We start from the raw sequence: 25,170 nt of genomic DNA, 5'->3' as shown, positions 1-25,170 counted from the left end.
TAGTGGTGTTATTCTGTAGTGGTGTTATACTGTAGTGGTGGTATGCTGTAGTGGTGGTATTCTATAGTGGTGTTATACTGTAGTGGTGTTATTCTGTAGTGGTGTTATACTGTAGTGGTGGTATGCTGTAGTGGTGGTATTCTGTAGTGGTGTTATACTGTAGTGGTGTTATTCTGTAGTAGTGTTATACTGTAGTGGTGTTTTACTGTAGTGGTGTTACGCTGTAGCGGTGTTATGCTGTAGTGGTGTTATGCTGTAGTGGTGTTACGCTGTAGTGGTGTTATGCTGTAGTGGTGTTATGCTGTAGTGGTGTTATGCTGTAGTGGTGTTATGCTGTAGTGGTGTTATGCTGTAGTGGTGTTTTACAGTAGTAATGTTATGTTGTAGTGGTGTTATGGTGTTATGTTGTAGTGGTGTTATGCTGTAGTGGTGTTATGCTGTAGTGGTGTTTTACTGTAGTACTGTTATGTTGTAGTGGTGTTATGGTGTTATGTTGTAGTGGTGTTACACTGTAGTTGTATTATACTGTAGTGGTGTTATGTTGTAGTGGTGTTATGCTGTAGTGGTGTTTTACTGTAGTAATGGTATGTTGTAGTGGTGTTATTCTGTAGTGGTGTTTTACTGTAGTAATGTTACGCTGTAGTGGTGTTACGCTGTATTGGTGTTATACTGTAGTGGTGTTATGCTGTAGTGGTGGTATGCTGTAGTGGTGTTATGCTGTAGTGGTGTTATGCTGTAGTGGTGTTATGCTGTACTGGTGTTATACTGTAGTGGTGTTATGCTGTAGTGGTGTTATGCTGTAGTGGTGGTATGTTGTAGTGGTGTTATACTGTAGTGGTGTTATGCTGTAGTGGTGTTATGCTGTAGTGGTGTTATGCTGTAGTGGTGGTATGCTGTAGTGGTGGTATACTGTAGTGGTGTTATACTGTAGTGATGTTATGCTGTTGTGGTGTTATGCTGTTGTGGTGTTATAGTGTAGTGGTGTTATACTTTAGTGGTGTTATAGTGTAGTTGTGTTATAGTGTAGTGGTGTCATGCCGTAGAGGTGTTTTTCAGTTGTGGTGTTATGCTGTAGTGGTGTTATTCTGTAGTGGTGTTATACTGTAGTGGTGGTATGCTGTAGTGGTGGTATTCTATAGTGGTGTTATACTGTAGTGGTGTTATTCTGTAGTGGTGTTATACTGTAGTGGTGGTATGCTGTAGTGGTGGTATTCTGTAGTGGTGTTATACTGTAGTGGTGTTATTCTGTAGTAGTGTTATACTGTAGTGGTGTTTTACTGTAGTGGTGTTACGCTGTAGCGGTGTTTTGCTGTAGTGGTGTTATGCTGTAGTGGTGTTACGCTGTAGTGGTGTTATGCTGTAGTGGTGTTATGCTGTAGTGGTGTTATGCTGTAGTGGTGTTATGCTGTAGTGGTGTTATGCTGTAGTGGTGTTTTACAGTAGTAATGTTATGTTGTAGTGGTGTTATGGTGTTATGTTGTAGTGGTGTTATGCTGTAGTGGTGTTATGCTGTAGTGGTGTTTTACTGTAGTACTGTTATGTTGTAGTGGTGTTATGGTGTTATGTTGTAGTGGTGTTACACTGTAGTTGTATTATACTGTAGTGGTGTTATGTTGTAGTGGTGTTATGCTGTAGTGGTGTTTTACTGTAGTAATGGTATGTTGTAGTGGTGTTATTCTGTAGTGGTGTTTTACTGTAGTAATGTTACGCTGTAGTGGTGTTACGCTGTATTGGTGTTATACTGTAGTGGTGTTATGCTGTAGTGGTGGTATGCTGTAGTGGTGTTATGCTGTAGTGGTGTTATGCTGTAGTGGTGTTATGCTGTAGTGGTGTTATGCTGTAGTGGTGGTATGCTGTAGTGGTGTTATACTGTAGTGGTGTTATGCTGTAGTGGTGTTATGCTGTAGTGGTGTTATGCTGTAGTGGTGGTATGCTGTAGTGGTGGTATACTGTAGTGGTGTTATACTGTAGTGATGTTATACTGTAGTAATGTTATGTTGTAGTGGTGTTATGGTGTTATGTTGTAGTGGTGTTATGCTGTAGTGGTGTTATGCTGTAGTGGTGTTTTACTGTAGTACTGTTATGTTGTAGTGGTGTTATGGTGTTATGTTGTAGTGGTGTTACACTGTAGTTGTATTATACTGTAGTGGTGTTATGTTGTAGTGGTGTTATGCTGTAGTGGTGTTTTACTGTAGTAATGGTATGTTGTAGTGGTGTTATTCTGTAGTGGTGTTTTACTGTAGTAATGTTACGCTGTAGTGGTGTTACGCTGTATTGGTGTTATACTGTAGTGGTGTTATGCTGTAGTGGTGGTATGCTGTAGTGGTGTTATGCTGTAGTGGTGTTATGCTGTAGTGGTGTTATGCTGTACTGGTGTTATACTGTAGTGGTGTTATGCTGTAGTGGTGTTATGCTGTAGTGGTGGTATGCTGTAGTGGTGTTATACTGTAGTGGTGTTATGCTGTAGTGGTGTTATGCTGTAGTGGTGTTATGCTGTAGTGGTGGTATGCTGTAGTGGTGGTATACTGTAGTGGTGTTATACTGTAGTGATGTTATACTGTAGTGGTGTTATGCTGTAGTGGTGGTATGCTGTAGTGGTGGTATACTGTAGTGCTGTTATACTGTAGTGGTGTTATGCTGTAGTGGTGGTATGCTGTAGTGGTGGTATAATGTAGTGCTGTTATACTGTAGTGGTGTTATACTGTAGTGGTGTTACGCTGTAGTGGTGTTATGCTGTAGTGGTGGTATACTGTAGTGGTGTTATGCTGTAGTGGTGTTATGCTGTAGTGGCGTTATACTGTAGTGGTGTTATACTGTAGTGGTGTTATACTGTAGTGGTGTTATGCTGTAGTGGTGTTATGGTGTTATGCTGTAGTGGTGTTATGCTGTAGTGGTGTTATACTGTAGTGGTGTTATGCTGTAGTGGTGTTATACTGTAGTGGTGTTATACTGTAGTGGTGTTATGCTGTAGTGAAGTTATGCTGTAGTGGTGTTATGCTGTAGTGGTGTTATGTTTTAGTGGTGTTATACTGTAGTGGTGTTATACTGTAGTGGTGTTATACTGTAGTGGTGTTATACTGTAGTGGTGTTATACTGTAGTGGTGTTATGCTGTAGTGGTGTTATGCTGTAGTGGTGGTATGCTGTTGTGGTGTTATGCTGTTGTGGTGTTATACTGTAGTGGTGGTATGCTGTAGTGGTGTTATGCCGTAGTGGTGTTATACTGTAGTGGTGTTATGCTGTAGTTGTGTTATACTGTAGTGGTGTTATACTGTAGTGGTGTTATGGTGTTATGCTGTAGTGGTGTTATACTGTAGTGGTGTTATAGTATAGTGGTGTTATACTGTAGTGGTGTTATAGTGTAGTGGTGTTATGTTGTAGTGGTGTTATACTGTAGTGGTGTTATACTGTAGTGGTGTTATACTGTAGTGGTGTTATACTGTAGTGGTGGTATGCTGTAGTGGTGTTATACTGTAGTGGTGGTATGCTGTAGTACTGTTATGCTGTAGTGGTGTTATACTGTAGTGGTGTTATACTGTAGTGGTGTTATACTGTAGTGGTGGTATACTGTAGTGGTGTTATACTGTAGTGGTGTTATACTGTATTGGTGTTATGTTGTAGTGGTGTTATGCTGTAGTGGTGTTATGCTGTAGTGGTGTTATACTGTAGTGGTGTTATAGTGTAGTAATGTTATAGTGTATTGGTATTATACTGTAGTGGTGTTATACTGTAGTGGTGTTATACTGTAGTGGTGTTATGCTGTAGTGGTGTTATGCTGTAGTGGTGTTATACTGTAGTGGTGTTATAGTGTAGTAATGTTATAGTGTATTGGTATTATACTGTAGTGGTGTTATACTGTAGTGGTGTTATACTGTAGTGTTGTTATGCTGTAGTGGTGTTATACTGTAGTGATGTTATAGTGTATTGGTATTATACTGTAGTGGTGTTATGCTGTTGTGGTGTTATAGTGTATTGGTGTTATACTGTATTGGTGCTATAGTGTAGTAGTGTGATACCGTAGTGGTGTTACGCCATAGGGGTGTTACGCTGTAGTGGTGTTACGCTGTAGTGGTGTTACACTGTAGTGGTGTTATACTGTAGTGGGGTTATACTGTAGTGGTGTTATGCTGTAGTGGTGTTATGCTGTTGTTTTGTTATGCTGTAGTGGTGTTATACTGTAGTGGTGTTATACTGTAGTGGTGTTATACTGTAGTAGTGTTATTCTGTAGTGGTGTCATGCTGTAGTGGTGTTACGCTGTAGTGGTGTTAAGCTGTAGTGGTGTTATGCTGTAGTGGTGCTATGCTGTATTGGTGTTATGCTGTAGTGGTGTTATAGTGTGGTGTTATACTGTAGTGGTGTTTTACTGTAGTGGTGTTATGCTGTAGTGGTGTTATGCTGTAGTGGTGTTATACTGTAGTGGTGTTGTACTGTAGTGGTGTTATGCTGTTGTGGTGTTATGCTGTTGTGGTGTTATAGTGTAGTGGTGTTATACTTTAGTGGTGTTATAGTGTAGTTGTGTTATAGTGTAGTGGTGTCATGCCGTAGAGGTGTTTTTCTGTTGTGGTGTTATGCTGTAGTGGTGGTATTCTGTAGTGGTGTTATACTGTAGTGGTGTTATTCTGTAGTGGTGTTATACTGTAGTGGTGTTATACTGTAGTGTCGGTATGCTGTAGTGGTGGTATTCTGTAGTGGTGTTATACTGTAGTGGTGTTATACTGTAGTGGTGTTATACTGTAGTGGTGTTTTTCTGTAGTGGTGTTATTCTGTAGTGGTGTTATTCTGTAGTGGTGTTATTCTGTAGTGGTGTTATACTGTAGTGGCGGTATGCTGTAGTGGTGGTATGCTGTAGTGGTGTTATACTGTAGTGGTGTTATTCTGTAGTGGTGTTATACTGTAGTGGTGGTATGCTGTAGTGGTGTTATACTGTAGTGGTGTTATTCTGTAGTGGTGTTATACTGTAGTGGTGTTATACTGTAGTGGTGGTATGTTGTAGTGGTGTTATACTGTAGTGGTGTTATACTGTAGTGGTGTTATACTGTAGTGGTGTTATTCTGTAGTGGTGTTATTCTGTAGTGGTGTTATTCTGTAGTGGTGTTATACTGTAGTGGTGTTATACAGTCGTGGTGTCATACTGTAGTGGTGTTATTCTGTAGTGGTGTTATACTGTAGTGGTGTTATACTGTAGTGGTGTTATACTGTAGTGGTGGTATTCTGTAGTGGTGTTATGCTGTAGTGGTGTTATGCTGTAGTGGTATTATACTGTAGTGGTGTTATACTGTAGGGGTGTTATACTATAGTGGTGTTATACTGTAGTGGTGTTATACTGTAGTGGTGTTATACTGTAGTGGTGGTATGCTGTAGTGGTGTTATACTGTAGTGGTGTTATACTGTAGTGGTGTTATACTGTAGTGGTGTTATACTGTAGTGGTGTTATTCTGTAGTGGTGTTATTCTGTAGTGGTGTTATTCTGTAGTGGTGTTATACTGTAGTGGTGTTATACTGTCGTGGTGTTATACTGTAGTGGTGTTATTCTGTAGTGGTGTTATACTGTAGTGGTGTTATACTGTAGTGGTGTTATACTGTAGTGGTGGTATTCTGTAGTGGTGTTATGCTGTAGTGGTATTATACTGTAGTGGTGTTATACTGTAGGGGTGTTATACTATAGTGGTGTTATACTGTAGTGGTGTCATACTGTAGTGGTGTTATACTGTAGTGGTGTTATACTGTAGTGCTGGTATGCTGTAGTGGTGGTATGCTGTAGTGGTGTTATACTGTAGTGGTGTTATAGTGTAGTGGTGTCATGCCGTAGAGGTGTTTTTCTGTTGTGGTGTTATGCTGTAGTGGTGGTATTCTGTAGTGGTGTTATACTGTAGTGGTGTTATTCTGTAGTGGTGTTATACTGTAGTGGTGTTATACTGTAGTGTCGGTATGCTGTAGTGGTGGTATTCTGTAGTGGTGTTATACTGTAGTGGTGTTATACTGTAGTGGTGTTATACTGTAGTGGTGTTTTTCTGTAGTGGTGTTATTCTGTAGTGGTGTTATTCTGTAGTGGTGTTATTCTGTAGTGGTGTTATACTGTAGTGGCGGTATGCTGTAGTGGTGGTATGCTGTAGTGGTGTTATACTGTAGTGGTGTTATTCTGTAGTGGTGTTATACTGTAGTGGTGGTATGCTGTAGTGGTGTTATACTGTAGTGGTGTTATTCTGTAGTGGTGTTATACTGTAGTGGTGTTATACTGTAGTGGTGGTATGTTGTAGTGGTGTTATACTGTAGTGGTGTTATACTGTAGTGGTGTTATACTGTAGTGGTGTTATTCTGTAGTGGTGTTATTCTGTAGTGGTGTTATTCTGTAGTGGTGTTATACTGTAGTGGTGTTATACAGTCGTGGTGTCATACTGTAGTGGTGTTATTCTGTAGTGGTGTTATACTGTAGTGGTGTTATACTGTAGTGGTGTTATACTGTAGTGGTGGTATTCTGTAGTGGTGTTATGCTGTAGTGGTGTTATGCTGTAGTGGTATTATACTGTAGTGGTGTTATACTGTAGGGGTGTTATACTATAGTGGTGTTATACTGTAGTGGTGTTATACTGTAGTGGTGTTATACTGTAGTGGTGGTATGTTGTAGTGGTGTTATACTGTAGTGGTGTTATACTGTAGTGGTGTTATACTGTAGTGGTGTTATACTGTAGTGGTGTTATTCTGTAGTGGTGTTATTCTGTAGTGGTGTTATTCTGTAGTGGTGTTATACTGTAGTGGTGTTATACTGTCGTGGTGTTATACTGTAGTGGTGTTATTCTGTAGTGGTGTTATACTGTAGTGGTGTTATACTGTAGTGGTGTTATACTGTAGTGGTGGTATTCTGTAGTGGTGTTATGCTGTAGTGGTATTATACTGTAGTGGTGTTATACTGTAGGGGTGTTATACTATAGTGGTGTTATACTGTAGTGGTGTTATACTGTAGTGGTGTTATACTGTAGTGGTGTTATACTGTAGTGGTGGTATGCTGTAGTGGTGGTATGCTGTAGTGGTGTTATACTGTAGTGGTGTAATTCTGTAGTGGTGTTATACTGTAGTGGTGGTATGCTGTAGTGGTGTTATACTGTAGTGGTGTTATTCTGTAGTGGTGTTATACTGTAGTGGTGGTATGCTGTAGTGGTGGTATTCTGAAGTGGTGTTATACTGTAGTGGTGTTATTCTGTAGTGGTGTTATACTGTAGTGGTGGTATGCTGTAGTGGTGTTATACTGTAGTGTCGGTATGCTGTAGTGGTGTTATTCTGTAGTGGTGGCATGCTGTAGTGGTGGTATGCTGTAGTGGTGTTATACTGTAGTGGTGGTATGCTGTAGTGGTGGTATGCTGTAGTGGTGTTATTCTGTAGTGGTGTTATACTGTAGTGGTGTTATTCTGTAGTGGTGTTATTCTGTAGTGGTGTTATACTGTAGTGGTGTTATTCTGTAGTGGTGTTATACTGTAGTGGTGTTATTCTGTAGTGGTGTTATTCTGTAGTGGTGTTGTAGTGGTTTTATTCTGAAGTGGTGTTATTCTGTAGTTTTGTTATACTGTAGTGGTGTTATTCTGTAGTGGTGTTATTCTGTAGTGGTGTTATTATGATTTTTATGATTTTTAAGTAATTAATTTGCATTTTATTGCATGACATAAGTATTTGATCACCTACCAACCAGTAAGAATTCCGGCTCTCACAGACCTGTTCGTTTTTCTTTAAGAAGCCCTCCTGTTCTCCACTCATTACCTGTATTAACTGTATCAGCTCTCACTGGGCAGCCTGCCCAACTCCATGACTGTACTGGCCCCAGCCCAGGCCCAGCCCATCTCGGAGGAGGGTAGAAGACGGGGATGAAAGGAACACGTAACAGGCACCATGCAACCTGACCTGGCTCTCTGCTGTCCTATCAATACAGCTCTGACCAGGAAGACCAGGGATGGTCTGAGTGTTTCAGTTACTGGCTACCAAGGAGACTAAGCAGAAGTACAGTTGAGGCTATGGGAGGGCGTGTGAGGGGGAGCCAAGTCAAGTCTATTTGTCAAATGCACATGATACACAGTACAATGAAATGCTGACTACAGGTTCACCTCAACAATGTGACAAAATAATGAAACGCTGACTACAGGTTCACCTCAACAATGTGACATAACAATGAAATGCTGACTACAGGTTCACCTCAACAATGTGACAAAATAATGAAACGCTGACTACAGGTTCACCTCAACAATGTGACATAACAATGAAATGCTGACTACAGGTTCACCTCTCAACAATCTGACATAATAATGAAATGCTGACTACAGGTTCACCTCTCAACAATGTGACATAATAATGAAATGCTGACTACAGGTTCACCTCTCAACAATCTGACATAATAATGAAACGCTGACTACAGGTTCACCTCTCAACAATCTGACATAATAATGAAATGCTGACTACAGGTTCACCTCTCAACAATGTGACATAATAATGAAATGCTGACTACAGGTTCACCTCTCAACAATGTGACAAAATAATGAAACGCTGACTACAGGTTCACCTCAACAATCTGACATAATAATGAAATGCTGACTACAGGTTCACCTCTCACCAATGTGACATAATAATGAAATTCTGACTACAGGTTCACCTCAACAATGTGACATAACAATGAAATGCTGACTACAGGTTCGCCTCTCAACAATCTGACATAATAATGAAATGCTGACTACAGGTTCACCTCTCAACAATGTGACATAATAATGAAATGCTGACTACAGGTTCACCTCTCAACAATGTGACATAATAATGAAATGCTGACTACAGGTTCACCTCAACAATGTGACATAACAATGAAATGCTGACTACAGGTTCACCTCTCAACAATCTGACATAATAATGAAATGCTGACTACAGGTTCACCTCTCAACAATGTGCCATAATAATGAAATGCTGACTACAGGTTCACCTCTCAACAATGTGACATAATAATGAAATGCTGACTACAGGTTCACCTCTCAACAATGTGACATAATAATGAAATGCTGACTACAGGTTCACCTCTCAACAATGTGACATAATAATGAAATGCTGACTACAGGTTCACCTCTCAACAATCTGACATAATAATGAAACGCTGACTACAGGTTCACCTCTCAACAATCTGACATAATAATGAAATGCTGACTACAGGTTCACCTCTCAACAATGTGACATAATAATGAAATGCTGACTACAGGTTCACCTCTCAACAATGTGACAAAATAATGAAACGCTGACTACAGGTTCACCTCAACAATCTGACATAATAATGAAATGCTGACTACAGGTTCACCTCTCACCAATGTGACATAATAATGAAATTCTGACTACAGGTTCACCTCAACAATGTGACATAACAATGAAATGCTGACTACAGGTTCACCTCTCAACAATCTGACATAATAATGAAATGCTGACTACAGGTTCACCTCTCAACAATGTGACATAATAATGAAATGCTGACTACAGGTTCACCTCTCAACAATGTGACATAATAATGAAATGCTGACTACAGGTTCACCTCAACAATGTGACATAACAATGAAATGCTGACTACAGGTTCACCTCTCAACAATCTGACATAATAATGAAATGCTGACTACAGGTTCACCTCTCAACAATGTGCCATAATAATGAAATGCTGACTACAGGTTCACCTCTCAACAATGTGACATAATAATGAAATGCTGACTACAGGTTCACCTCTCAACAATGTGACATAATAATGAAATGCTGACTACAGGTTCATCTCTCAACAATCTGACATAATAATGAAATGCTGACTACAGGTTCACCTCTCAACAATGTGACATAATAATGAAATGCTGACTACAGGTTCACCTCTCACCAATGTGACATAATAATGAAATTCTGACTACAGGTTCACCTCAACAATGTGACATAACAATGAAATGCTGACTACAGGTTCGCCTCTCAACAATCTGACATAATAATGAAATGCTGACTACAGGTTCACCTCTCAACAATGTGACATAATAATGAAATGCTGACTACAGGTTCACCTCTCAACAATGTGACATAATAATGAAATGCTGACTACAGGTTCACCTCAACAATGTGACATAACAATGAAATGCTGACTACAGGTTCACCTCTCAACAATCTGACATAATAATGAAATGCTGACTACAGGTTCACCTCTCAACAATGTGCCATAATAATGAAATGCTGACTACAGGTTCACCTCTCAACAATGTGACATAATAATGAAATGCTGACTACAGGTTCACCTCTCAACAATGTGACATAATAATGAAATGCTGACTACAGGTTCACCTCTCAACAATGTGACATAATAATGAAATGCTGACTACAGGTTCACCTCTCAACAATCTGACATAATAATGAAACGCTGACTACAGGTTCACCTCTCAACAATCTGACATAATAATGAAATGCTGACTACAGGTTCACCTCTCAACAATGTGACATAATAATGAAATGCTGACTACAGGTTCACCTCTCAACAATGTGACAAAATAATGAAACGCTGACTACAGGTTCACCTCAACAATCTGACATAATAATGAAATGCTGACTACAGGTTCACCTCTCACCAATGTGACATAATAATGAAATTCTGACTACAGGTTCACCTCAACAATGTGACATAACAATGAAATGCTGACTACAGGTTCACCTCTCAACAATCTGACATAATAATGAAATGCTGACTACAGGTTCACCTCTCAACAATGTGACATAATAATGAAATGCTGACTACAGGTTCACCTCTCAACAATGTGACATAATAATGAAATGCTGACTACAGGTTCACCTCAACAATGTGACATAACAATGAAATGCTGACTACAGGTTCACCTCTCAACAATCTGACATAATAATGAAATGCTGACTACAGGTTCACCTCTCAACAATGTGCCATAATAATGAAATGCTGACTACAGGTTCACCTCTCAACAATGTGACATAATAATGAAATGCTGACTACAGGTTCACCTCTCAACAATGTGACATAATAATGAAATTCTGACTACAGGTTTACCTCTCAACAATGTGACATAATAATGAAATGCTGACTACAGGTTCACCTCTCAACAATGTGACATAATAATGAAATGCTGACAACAGGTTCACCTCTCAACAATCTGACATAATAATGAAATGCTGACTATAGGTTCATCTCTCAACAATCTGACATAATAATGAAATGCTGACTACAGGTTCACCTCTCAACAATGTGACATAATAATGAAATGCTGACTACAGGTTCACCTCTCAACAATGTGACATAATAATGAAATGCTGACTACAGGTTCACCTCTCAACAATCTGACATAATAATGAAATGCTGACTACAGGTTCACCTCTCAACAATCTGACATAATAATGAAATGCTGACTACAGGTTCACCTCTCAACAATGTGACATAATAATGAAATGCTGACTACAGGTTCACCTCTGAACAATGTGACATAAAAATGAAATGCTGACTACAGGTTCACCTCTCAACAATCTGACATAACAATGAAATGCTGACAACAGGTTCACCTCTCAACAATCTGACATAATAATGAAATGCTGACTACAGGTTCACCTCTCAACAATCTGACATAATAATGAAATGCTGACTACAGGTTCACCTCTGAACAATGTGACATAATAATGAAATGCTGACTACAGGTTCACCTCTCAACAATCTGACATAACAATGAAATGCTGACAACAGGTTCACCTCTCAACAATGTGACATAATAATGAAATGCTGACAACAGGTTCACCTCTCAACAATCTGACATAATAATGAAATGCTGACTATAGGTTCACCTCTCAACAATCTGACATAATAATGAAATGCTGACTACAGGTTCACCTCTCAACAATCTGACATAATAATGAAATGCTGACTACAGGTTCACCTCTCAACAATCTGACATAATAATGAAATGCTGACTACAGGTTCACCTCTCAACAATGTGACATAATAATGAAATGCTGACTACAGGTTCACCTCTCAACAATGTGACATAATAATGAAATGCTGACTACAGGTTCACCTCTCAACAATGTGACATAATAATGAAATGCTGACTACAGGTTCACCTCTCAACAATGTGACATAACAATGAAATGCTGACAACAGGTTCACCTCAACAATGTGACATAATAATGAAATGCTGACTACAGGTTCACCTCTCAACAATGTGACATAACAATGAAATGCTGACAACAGGTTCACCTCTCAACAATGTGACATAATAATGAAATGCTGACTACAGGTTCACCTCTCAACAATGTGACATAATAATGAAATGCTGACTACAGGTTCACCTCTCAACAATGTGACATAATAATGAAATTCTGACTACAGGTTCACCTCTCAACAACGTGACATAATAATGAAATGCTGACTACAGGTTCACCTCTCAACAATGTGACATAATAATGAAATGCTGACAACAGGTTCACCTCTCAACAATCTGACATAATAATGAAATGCTGACTACAGGTTCACCTCTCAACAATGTGACATAATAATGAAATGCTGACTACAGGTTCACCTCTCAACAATGTGACATAATAATGAAATGCTGACTACAGGTTCACCTCTCAACAATGTGACATAATAATGAAATGCTGACTACAGGTTCACCTCTCAACAATCTGACATAATAATGAAATGCTGACTACAGGTTCACCTCTCAACAATGTGACATAATAATGAAATGCTGACTACAGGTTCACCTCTGAACAATGTGACATAATAATGAAATGCTGACTACAGGTTCACCTCTGAACAATGTGACATAATAATGAAATGCTGACTACAGGTTCACCTCTCAACAATGTGACATAATAATGAAATGCTGACTACAGGTTCACCTCTCAACAATCTGACATAACAATGAAACGCTGACAACAGGTTCACCTCTCAACAATCTGACATAATAATGAAATGCTGACTACAGGTTCACCTCTCAACAATCTGACATAACAATGAAATGCTGACTACAGGTTCACCTCTCAACAATCTGACATAATAATGAAATGCTGACTACAGGTTCACCTCTGAACAATGTGACATAATAATGAAATGCTGACTACAGGTTCACCTCTCAACAATCTGACATAACAATGAAATGCTGACAACAGGTTCACCTCTCAACAATCTGACATAATAATGAAATGCTGACTACAGGTTCACCTGTCAACAATCTGACATAACAATGAAATGCTGACTACAGGTTCACCTCTCAACAATCTGACATAATAATGAAATGCTGACTACAGGTTCACCTCTCAACAATGTGACATAACAATGAAATGCTGACAACAGGTTCACCTCAACAATGTGACATAATAATGGAATGCTGACTACAGGTTCACCTCTCAACAATGTAACATAATAATGAAATTCTGACTACAGGTTCACCTCAACAATGTGACATAATAATGAAATATTGTAATCTCATTGGAATAAAAATGTAGTACATTTAGCAGAAATATAAACATAAAACGGCATTCAAACTCATTTACAGTTGAATATTTACAGTAGGATATTGACAGTGGGATATTGACAGTAGGATAATGACAGTATACTGTTTACATTAGTATATTGACAGTAGGATATTGACAGTAGGATATTGACAGTAGTATATTTACAGTAGCATAATGACAGTATAATATTTACAGTAGGATATTTGCGGTATGATATTGACAGTGGGATACTGACAGTAGGATATTGACAATAGGATGATGACAGTAGGATATTGACAGTAGGATATTTACAGTAGGCTGTAGGACAGGATGATATTTGCACAATAAACCTGTTTTTTTAAGCACAGGCAAGGGATTTTACCTCGAAGCCCCTCATATCCCCCTTAGTGAACTGAGCGTCAACTCTACCTTTGACCTTACCCCATAAACACAGTCATTATTTGAGTGAGTGAGCGAGCGTGTATATTAGCCATGCCAGAATGCTTTTCTGTGGTGCTCTCTCTGAGCTGACATCAGGGAAGGGCACGGCAGGGCCTCACAGTAAAATGTAACAGGTAACATCCAATGGGAGGAGGGCCACAGCAACATTGTGACCGGCTCTGTCCAATGGGAGCAGGGCATGGCAGGGTCAGGAAGTGTTTAAAGCTCTCTCTTTCACACTCAGCATTGCTGTGGAATCATTCTGCTGCTAGATATAAAATGGAAGCTTCAGTACTGCTGGTTCCTGAGAATGATAAACCTACACAGAACCCTATGGAGTCTCAACACGTGACTACTTCCTCCTCTCCTATTGATGTGGTCTCAAATGTCTTGGTGTTCTGGGCTGTGTTGTAACTAGTACTGTCATCTGACTCTGTGTTTCTCCTCCAGGGCCTGGCTGGTAACCAGAGGATCAGTCCATGCTCCACTCTGACCAGCAGCACAGCCTCCCCCCCGGCCGGCTCACCCTGCTCCGCCATGCCCAGGGGTAACCAGGATAACAAGAACCACGCCTACGGATCTGTCTCAAGCCCCACCTCCACCCTGGAGAGCCGGGACAGCGGCATCATCGGTGAGGGGGATGGACTATATACACACACACACATATGCACATCGTAAGAGACGCACACACGCATACACACTCAAAACACACACTCAGAACACACACACACTCAGAACACACGCGCATACACACTCAAAACACAAAACCTTGTTTATTCCTTAGAGAGAACAGGACACAGTATTTCAGAGAACAGTATATCAGTCGGATAGCTTTTCATGTGTAGTATACTACAGACATTTACATGACTGGTTGTGTCGTTGGGTCATCGAGCATGGTCGTAGCAAAGGCAACCCTAGCCCTGGATCATGACTCTCATTGGACGAAGGGGTCTTCTGTATGTTTTTGTTTGTTAAGAGCCCTGACTATTGGTCTGAACATTAACATGCAACACTTGCGTTACGGTTTTGGAAGCATAAGGACCTTATCTTTCATATTAGAATTTGTGAATTTTTTGGGATGTAATATGAAAGTTAAGGGCTTTATGTTACAGATCTATATCCATCCTGCCCTGTCTTCAAAAGCCAAGTGAACAAACAGATCACCGACCATCTCGAATCCCACCGTACATTCTCCGCTATGCAATCCGGTTTCCGAGCTGATCACGGGTGCACTTCAGCCACGCTCAAGGTCCTAAACGATATCATGACCACCATCGATAAAAAAACAGTACTGTGCAGCCGTCTTCATCGACCTGGCCAAGGCTTTCGACTCTGTCAATCACCGTATTCTTATCGGCAGACTCAACAGCCTCTAATGACTGCCTCGCCTGGTTCACTAACTACTTCCCAGAGAGAGTTCAGTGTGTCAAATTGGAGGGCCTGTTGTCCGGACCTCTGGCAGTCTCTATGGGGGTGCCACAGGGTTCAATTCTTGGGCCGACTCTCTTCTCTGTATACATCAATGATGTCGTTCTTGCTGCTGGTGATTCTCTGATCCACCTCTACGCAGACGACACCATTATGTATACATGTGACCCTTCTTTGGACACTGTGTTAACAAACCTTGAAACAAGCTTCAATGCCATACAACACCCCTTCCGTGGCCTCCAACTGCTCTTAAACGCTAGTAAAACTAAATGCATGCTCTTCAACCGATCGCTACCCACACCCGTCCGCCTAGCATCACTACTCTGGACGGTTCTGACCTAGAATATGTGGACAACTGTAAATAGCTAGGTGTCTGGCTAGACTGTAAACTCTCCTTCCAGACTCATATTAAGCATCTCCAATCCAAAATTAAATCTAGAATCGGCTTCCTATTTCGCAACAAAGCCTCCTTCACTCATACTGCCAAACATACCCTCGTAAAACTGACTATCCTGCCGATCCTTGACTTTGGCGATGTCATTTGCAAAATAGCCTCCAACACTCTACTCAGCAAATTGGATGCAGTCTATCACAGTGCCATCCATTTTGTCACCAAAGCCCCATATACTACTCACCATTGCGACCTGTATGCTCTCGTTGGCTGGTCCTCGCTACATATTCATCTCCAAACCCACTGGCTCCAGGTCATCTATAAGTCTTTGCTAGGTTAAGCTCCGCCTTATCTCAGCTCACTGGTCACCATAGCAACACCCACCCATAGCACGCGCTCCAGCAGGTATATTTCACTGGTCATCCCCAAAGCCAACACCTCCTTTGGCCGCCTTTCTTTCCAGTTCTCTGCTACCAATGACTGGAACAAATTGCAAACATCACTGAAGCTGGAGACTTATATCTCCCTCACTAACTTCAAGCATCGGCTGTTAGAGCACCTTACCGATCGCTGCAGCTGTACACAGCCCATCTGTAAATAGCCCATCCAACCAACTACCTACTTCATCCCCATATTATAATTTTTTTCAGCTCTTTTGCTCACCAGTATTTCTACTTGCACATCCTCATCTGCACATGTATCACTCCAGTGTTAATTGCTAAATTGTAATTACTAGGCCACTATGGCCTATTTATTGCCTTATCTCCTTACTTAATTTGCACACACTGTATACAGATTTTCTATTGTGTTATTGACTGTACGTTTGTTTATCCCATGTGTAACTCTGTGTTGTTGTTTTTGTCATACTGCTTTGCTTATCTTGGCCAGGTCGCAGTTGTAAATGAGAACTTGTTCTCAACTGGCCTACCTGGTTAGATAAAGGTGAAATAAAAAAAATAAAAATAAAAATTAAATGTTTCTGGAACCCGAATCCCAATTGAGAATCGATTCAAGTTAAGATGGAGTATGTGTCTGTTTTGTCTTCCAGAGACAGTCTATGTTAGGCTCCTTAAGAGTACATCTTCGGCTAAGGCAACCCTTCCTTCACTCTGACCCCTGACCCCTCTCCTCTACTCCGGTTGTTCCTTCCTTCCAGCCACCCTGACTACCTACCCTGAGAACGCTGAGCGTGGGGGTAAATACAGTGAGGGGAGTTTCTCGCGGGGCAGCAACCTGAAGCTGTGGCAGAGCCAGAAGTCTGGTATGGATTCGTTCCTGTACCGTGTGGACGAGAACATGGCTGCCTCCACCTACAGCCTCAACAAGATCCCAGAGAGACACCTGGACAGCATGTCCGCTCACTCCATCCCTCTATGCCTCATGCCTCGCCCTAACTCTGTCGCAGGTGAGTCAAATTAAAATAAAATCGAATTGAATTTGTCACATGTGCCGAATACAACAGGTGAAATGCAAAAAAGTGTTAAGAAAGTATTTACAAAAATTACCTGAAGTGAAAAAAAAAGGAAAAAATAAAAGAAAGTGACAATGCATGGATAATAAACAGAGTAGCAGCAGTAAGTGTTAAGTAAAAAATAGAACAAATAATTGAACAGCAGCAGTAAAATAACAATAGGGGGGCTATATACAGGGGGCACCGGTTAGTCAAGGTAATATGTACATGTAGGTAGAGTTAATTTGACTATGCATAGATAATTAACAGAGAGTAGCAGCAGCGTAAAAGAGGGATCTGTGTAGCCCTTTGATTAGCTGTTCAGGAGTCTTATGGCTTGGGGGTGGAAGCTGTTAAGAAGCCTTTTGGACCTCGACTTGGTGCTCCGGTACCGCTTGCCGTGCGGTAGCAGAGAGAACAGTCTATGACAGGGTGGCTAGAGTTTGACAATTTTTAGGGCCTTCCTCTGACACCGCCTGATATAGAGGTCCAGGATTGCAGGAAGCTTGGCCCCAGTGATGTACCGGGCCATATGCACTACCCTCTGTAGTGCCTTGCGGTCGGAGGCCGAGCAGTTGCCATGCCAGGCAGTGATGCAGCCAGCCAGGATGCTCTCTATGGTGCAGCTGTAAAACCTTTTGAGGATCTGAGGACACATGCCAAATCTTTTCAGTCTCCTGATGTGGAATAGGCTTTGTCATGCCCTCTTCACGACTGTCTTAGTGTGTTTGGACCATGATAGTTTGTTGGTGATGTGGACACCAAGGAACTTGATGCTCTCAAACTGCTCCTCTATAGCCCCATAGATGAGAATGCTCGGTCCTCCATTTCCTGTAGTCCACAATCATCTTCTTTGCCTTGATCACATTGAGGAAGAGGTTGTTGTCCTGGCACCACACGGCCAGGTCTCTGACCTCCTCCCTATAGCCTGTCTCATCGTTGTCGGTGATCAGACCTACCACTGTTGTGTCATCGGCAAACTTGATGAGGGTGTTGGAGTCGCGACTGGCTGTACAGTCATGAGTTAACAGGGAGTACATGAGGGGACTGAGCACACACCCTTGCGGGGCCCCCTTGTTGAGGATCAGTGTGGCGGATGTGTTGTTACCTACCCTTACCACCAGGGGGCGGCCTGTCAGGAAGTCCAGGATCCAGTTGCGGAGGGAGGTGTTTAGTCCCAGGTTCCTTAGCTTAGTGATGAGCTTTGAGGGCACTATGGTGTTGAATGCTGAGCTGTAGTCAATGAATAGCATTCTCACATACAGTAGGTGTTCTTTTTGTCCAGCCATAACCAGCCTTTGAAAGCACTTCGTGGCTACAGACGTGAGTGCTACGGGTCGGTAATCATTGAGACAGGTTACCTTAGTGTTCTTGGGCACAGGGACTATGGTGGTCTGCTTGAAACATGTTGGTATTACAGACTTGGTCAGGGACAGTTTGAAACTGTCAGCTCATGCTCATGTCCTGGTAATCCGTCTGGCCCTGCGGCCTTGTGAATGTTGACGTGTTTAAAGGTCGGCTACAGATAGCATTATTACACGTTCATCCGGAACAGCTAATACTCTCATGCATGCTTCAGGGTTGCTTGCCTCGGAGCAAGCATAGAAGTTATTTAGCTCATCTGCGTAGTTGTTGATGAAGTTCGCTGCACTCGCCACAAGTCCTCATGGTTCATGTGTAACCTGTGCTTGCTTGGGCAAGCTCTCTTTTTGATGGGAGGCATTAGACCGTTCTCCTTGTATGACTGGTGGAGGTCAGGTGAGTTTTACTGATGCTGAAAGACAAATTCCAGATACAAATATTTGGGATTTATTATACAATAGATAGCCATAACCACAGTCAGACACACCTGACTAACTTGATGGGTAATGTAATCACCTGGTGAAGTGGAGTATTTTGTTTAGACATGCTATTTTAACAATGAACCATAATCCTAATCCATAGAGTACTAGCAAAATACAAACCGATTGAATAGGTTCGATGTTAGCTAGTTAGCTAGCTAACATTAGGCTTTAACTAGCAATGCAAAATGGCATTCTGAGATAACGTTACTACAGACAGATCATAAACGTAATGTTAACTAGCAAGTCAGCCATCTAAGGTCAACTAGCTTGCTAGCTAACAGTAAGCTTTAACTTTGGGTCTTTTGTTTAGACATGCAGCTCGCTAGCTAACTAAACAATGAACCAACATAATCCCAATCCATAGAGTACTAGCAAAATACAAACCGATTGAATAGGTTCGATGTTAGCTAGTTAGCTAGCTAACATTAGGCTTTAACTAGCAATGCAAAATGGCATTCTGAGATAACGTTACTACAGACAGATCATAAACGTAATGTTAACTAGCAAGTCAGCCATCTAAGGTCAACTAGCTTGCTAGCTAACAGTAAGCTTTAACTTTGGGTCTTTTGTTTAGACATGCAGCTCGCTAGCTAACTAAACAATGAACCAACATAATCCCAATCCATAGAGTACTAGCAAAATACAAACCGATTGTCATAGTTAGCTAAAGTTAACCGAATAGGTTCAATGTTATTTAGTTAGTTTATTTACTAACATTAGGCTATAACTAGCCATGTGAAATGGCATTCTGAGATAACGTTACTACACAGAGATCATAAATATAATGTTAACTAGCTAGCCAGCCATCTAACGTCAGCTAGCTGGCATCTAGCACACTCAGACGAGAGTGCTCTGAAATGGATACTTGCATAGTTGAGTCTTTTGTAAAAGGTTTCTACACAATACATATAAAAAAAAGCCACGTTAGACAGGATTACCTACACAAACTGACCAGCTGGAATAGACAGAAGTGTGCTATATGGCGGACCAATCCAAACACATCTCTCGGCATGTTCAACCCACTGTCACGCTGTTATAAATTATTCGGGAGACAGATGCAGGAATGCGTTTTTTTTATTTTATTGTACCCAAATTACGGCGTGTCGTGTAAAGGCAAGGAGACTAAGACCTAACAAACACTATACAAAAACACAAGGTTGAAACCAAAACAAAATAGCGAGGAGTAACTCGAATAGATAACACACGCGCACAATGATTAACACACGGGACGAGACCCGTAATCACCTGCGCAATCCACAAGGGCACGAAAGCCCAATACACACAGCACAGGTACTCACACGTACCAACGGACATTGTAACAATAATCGACAGCCCAATGGAAACCAAAGGGCACACTTATACAAGTACTAGTCAGTGGGAATAGGGGACAGGTGTGCGAATGAAAGTTCCGGAGGGATCCGTGACACCCACTCATTATCTCAGCCAATCATATGTAGCGGGAAGGTTGCTGGCTTTTTATGTGGCTTAACCAACAATGCTGGTTAATTAACAATTTTAATCGTATTTACAGATGCCAAAAAAACGATTTCGATTTTTTTGTTAAAGTTTACGTTCAAACAGCTCTCCTCTAAAGTAGTGACCCGCAACATACGCCTAGTTTCCTGAAACAAGTCACATATAACCTACACATATATCCTAACCTTTGACGTTGACCTACAGATTAACCTTGACTGTGACCTTATGAAGTGTCCTTCCTCCCCCTGTTTCTCTAAACAGAGCAAGAGAATGATGACAGTTATTTGTTTGATTCTGGGGAAAACATGTTTATTTTGCACATTCTGTTCTCTTATCTCCATGTTGAGGCTGCAAGTCTAAAATCAAGTGTTCTGAAAACTCCCTGGCGTGTGTGTGTAAATAACAGAGTGCAGAGTTATTTTCTTCAAAGGCTTTTAGCCAAAACACATTGAGGAGAAGGGAACATTACGTGGAAAATTGATATGCGTATCGAATTGTGACAATTATGGCATGCCTCAAATAGCTTATTCTCCAAAGTATGGCTAAATGCATCTTAGAAAATTACATAACAGGCTGCCATTCCTGACTGATTTTACTGTATCATTGTCTTGCTATTCAGAGCAGAGGCATTCATGGGAGATGAGCTGTATTAACGAGCGTTCCCTTCAGGTTGTCATAACTCTCCTGTGAAGGATCAGGTTGGGTCCACTCTACAGAGTGCTCTCTCTCGTAGAGTGGGAGAGCAGTTTTATGGGCGTTCATAAAATACGCTGCCTCTATGCTCTGGTGTGTTCGAGTTGGATTGTAAACTGTGGAACACAGAGACCCTTGGAAATCAAAAGTTTGAATAATTAAACAATATTTCAATTTTTGAGAATGTGGTAATTGTCCGTGGACACTTAAGGGACAGTCATGTCAAGTGTGTTTACGTTGGTGATCTCATGAAGGACAGGAAACACACTTAACTGTATCTCTTTCCCAGCTGTCAGGTTTACATCTAAATATTGTGAAACGTTCACTACCTTTCAAAAGTCTGGGGTCACTTAGAAATGTCCTTATTTTTGAAAGAAAAGCACATGTATTTTTTCTCCATTAAAATAACATCAAATTGAACAGAAATACAGTGTAGACATTGTTAATGTTGTAAAAAAATATATATTTAATTTTACTAGGCAAGTCAGTTAAGAACAAATTCTTATTTTCAGTGACGGCCTAGAAGCAGTGGGTTAACTGCCTTGTTCAGGAGCAGAACAACAGATGTTTACCTTGTCAGCTCGGGATTTGATTTTGCAACCTTTCGGTTACTAGTCCAACGCTCTAGGCTACCTGCCGCCCTGTGACTGTTGTAGCTGGAAACTGCTGTTTTTTATGGAATATCTACATAGGCGTACAGAGGCCCATTATCAGCAACCATCGCTCCTGTGTTCCAATGGCACGTTGTGTTAGCTAATCCAAGTTTATCATTTTAAAATGCTAATTGATCATTAGAAAACCCTTTTGCAATTATGTTAGCACAGCTGAAAACTGTTGTTCTGATTAAAGAAGCAATAAAACTGGCCTTCTTTAGACTAGTTGAGTATCTGGAGCATCAACATTTGTGGGCTCGATTACAGGCTCAAAACGTCCAGAAAAAAAGACCTTTCTGCTGAAACTCGTCCGTCTATTCTTGTTCTGAGAAATGAAGGCTATTCCACATGAGAAATTGCCAAGAAACTGAAGATCTCGTACAACGCTGTTTACTACTCCCTTCACAGAACAGCGCAAACTGTCTCTAACCAGAATAGGAAGAGGAGTGGGAGGCCCACAACTGAGCAAGAGGACAAGTACATTAGAGTGTCTAGTTTGAGAAACAGACGCCTCACAAGTCCTCAAAACATCAGTCTCAACGTCAACAGTGAAGAGGCGACTCCGGGATGCTGGCCTTCTAGGCAGAGTTGCAAAGAAAAGGGCATTTTTCAGACTGGCCAATAAAAATAAAAGATTAAGATGGGCAAAAGAACATAGACTCTGGACAGAGGAACTCTGCCAGGAATGAGAGAAAGATGAGAGAAGAGGAGGCCATGGATTGGCTGGTCTACCATGGCAGACGAACATCAAAGCTCCAGGCGTTAACAGTTTCAATCAGAGAGAAAAAGAGAAAGAGAGAGATAGAAAGAGAGCACGAGAGAGAGATAGAAAGAGAAAGAGAGAGAGATAGAAAGAGAGCACGAGTGAGAGATAGAACGAGAGCACGAGAGAGAGATAGAAAGAGAAAGAGAGAGAGATAGAAAGAGAGCACGAGAGAAAGATAGAAAGAGAGCACGAGAGAGAGATAGAAAGAGAGCACGAGAGAGAGATTTGAAGTGCAGGAGGAGAGAACTGTCTGAGAAGATGAAGGGAGAGGAAAGAAAGGAGGAGGAAAATGAGGAGAGAGGGAGGGGGATACTTTACCTAATGAGAGAGAAGCCTGTTGGGATAGTGTGAGCAGGATGGAGAGAGAAAGAGGAGGGAGAGAGGGATGGGTGGAGGGAGGAGAGAGACATGGATGGAGGGAGGAGAGCGAGAGAGGGGTGGAGGGAGGAGAGAGAGAGGGGTGGAGGGAGGAGAGAGAGAGGGATGAAGGGAGGAGAGAGAGAGGGATGAAGGGAGGAGAGAGAGATGGATGGATGGAGGGAGGAGAGATATATGGATGGAGGGAGGAGACAGAGAGAGGGGTGGAGGGAGGAGAGAGAGAGGGATGGAGGGAGATGAGAGAGGGTGGGTGGAGAGAGAGAGAGAGGGATGGAGGGAGAGGAGAGAGAAGGATAGAGGGAGAGGAGAGAGAGAGGGATGGAGGGAGGAGAGAGGGGCAAAGGGAGGAAATAAAACATCTTAAAGGAGGATTCCTTTTATTTCTGTTTCAGTCATCTCAGTAGTATTTTAAGAGAAGTAGAACAGAAATGAACATAAACTTCTTATTGAAAAATTGACATAAATTAAACGTAGTCATCTATAGTCTATAGTCTATAGTACCTCTGTCCATGGTACCTCTGTCCATGGTACCTCTGTCCATGGTACCTCTGTCCATGGTACCTCTGTCCATGGTACCTCTGTCCATGGTACCTCTGTCCATGGTACCTCTGTCTATAGTACCTCTGTCCATGGTACCTCTGTCCATGGTACCTCTGTCCATGGTACCTCTGTCCATGGTACCTCTGTCCATGGTACCTCTGTCCATGGTACCTCTGTCTATAGTACCTCTGTCCATGGTACCTCTGTCCATGGTACCTCTGTCCATGGTACCTCTGTCCATGGTACCTCTGTCCATGGTACCTCTGTCTATAGTACCTCTGTCTATAGTACCTCTGTCCATGGTACCTCTGTCCATGGTACCTCTGTCCATGGTACCTCTGTCCATGGTACCTCTGTCCATGGTACCTCTGTCCATGGTACCTCTGTCCATGGTACCTCTGTCCATGGTACCTCTGTCTATAGTACCTCTGTCCATGGTACCTCTGTCCATGGTACCTCTGTCCATGGTACCTCTGTCCATGGTACCTCTGTCCATGGTACCTCTGTCTATAGTACCTCTGTCTATAGTACCTCTGTCCATGGTACCTCTGTCCATGGTACCTCTGTCCATGGTACCTCTGTCCATGGTACCTCTGTCCATGGTACCTCTGTCCATGGTACCTCTGTCCATGGTACCTCTGTCCATGGTACCTCTGTCCATGGTACCTCTGTCCATGGTACCTCTGTCCATGGTACCTCTGTCCATGGTACCTCTGTCTATAGTACCTCTGTCTATAGTACCTCTGTCCATGGTACCTCTGTCCATGGTACCTCTGTCTATAGTACCTCTGTCTATGGTACCTCTGTCCATGGTACCTCTGTCCATGGTACCTCTGTCTATGGTACCTCTGTCTATGGTACCTCTTACCTGTTACGAATCCCTTTGGCCCGACAGTCTAGGGGGGATGGTAATGGGACCCGTAACACAACTCATGCAAATTATAGTAGTGAAAACGTAACAGTGAGAACAAATAACACAGACAACTTAATTACCGTCAAACACTAAATGTTTATTTATAAACACACGGTAAATGGGGGGGAGCAGGAAAAGGGGCTGAGCGGGACCCAAGGAATGAAAGAATAATAATTCAAAAACACCCCTAAGGTAGACTAGCCTACTTCACAAACAGCTAACTAACTAACCAAAAATACAGGGGGTGGTCCGCCCAGTTCTAACTAGTGTTTTTAACAATGTTTAACTACGGGTAGTGTAGCCCAAGGGCGACTTGTCTGGTTACCCCCTTTTCCCACCATCAAACAAACACTCAAACACCATAACTAAAACAATACTCACAGGTGGGGACAAAGTGACATGTAGCTGAAAAACACACAAGCGATCTACAGACAGAAGGCATGTTACAAAGAGATTGAGCCGGGGAGAAAACAACTGACAGGGGTTTTAAACCAAGGGAAAGGGACTGTGATTGGGTAAGGGAAAAGGAGCAGGTGTCTTCCGATTAGCGACTGATTGATGACTGATTGGGGAATGATTATTGTCACCTGTGAGTAGGGGAGAAGGAGAGAAAAGAAATACACACAGGATACACACAGAACACTTGTATCCGTAACAGTACCTCTGTCTATAATACCTACGTCTATAGTATCTCTATCTATAATACCTCTGTCTAT

The 25,170-nt window shown here is 41.6% G+C and overlaps 1 protein-coding gene across 2 annotated transcripts in view; it reads left to right on the top strand.

The window, feature by feature from the left end:
• Positions 1–25,170, top strand: part of LOC139571406 (protein TANC2-like) — a 230,381-nt gene that overhangs the window by 175,438 nt on the left and 29,773 nt on the right. For both annotated transcript variants that reach the window (XM_071394248.1, XM_071394249.1), the window contains 2 exons: positions 14,373–14,553; positions 16,898–17,146. In XM_071394248.1, coding sequence (XP_071250349.1) covers positions 14,373–14,553; positions 16,898–17,146 — 430 coding nt within the window. The remainder of the gene's footprint in view (positions 1–14,372; positions 14,554–16,897; positions 17,147–25,170) is intronic.

Source organism: Salvelinus alpinus, chromosome 3, assembly GCF_045679555.1.
Source record: "Salvelinus alpinus chromosome 3, SLU_Salpinus.1, whole genome shotgun sequence".
Lineage (NCBI taxonomy): Eukaryota > Metazoa > Chordata > Actinopteri > Salmoniformes > Salmonidae > Salvelinus > Salvelinus alpinus.
Note: the sequence above shows the minus strand (reverse complement) of the source record. Positions and strands in the feature narration are given on the sequence as shown.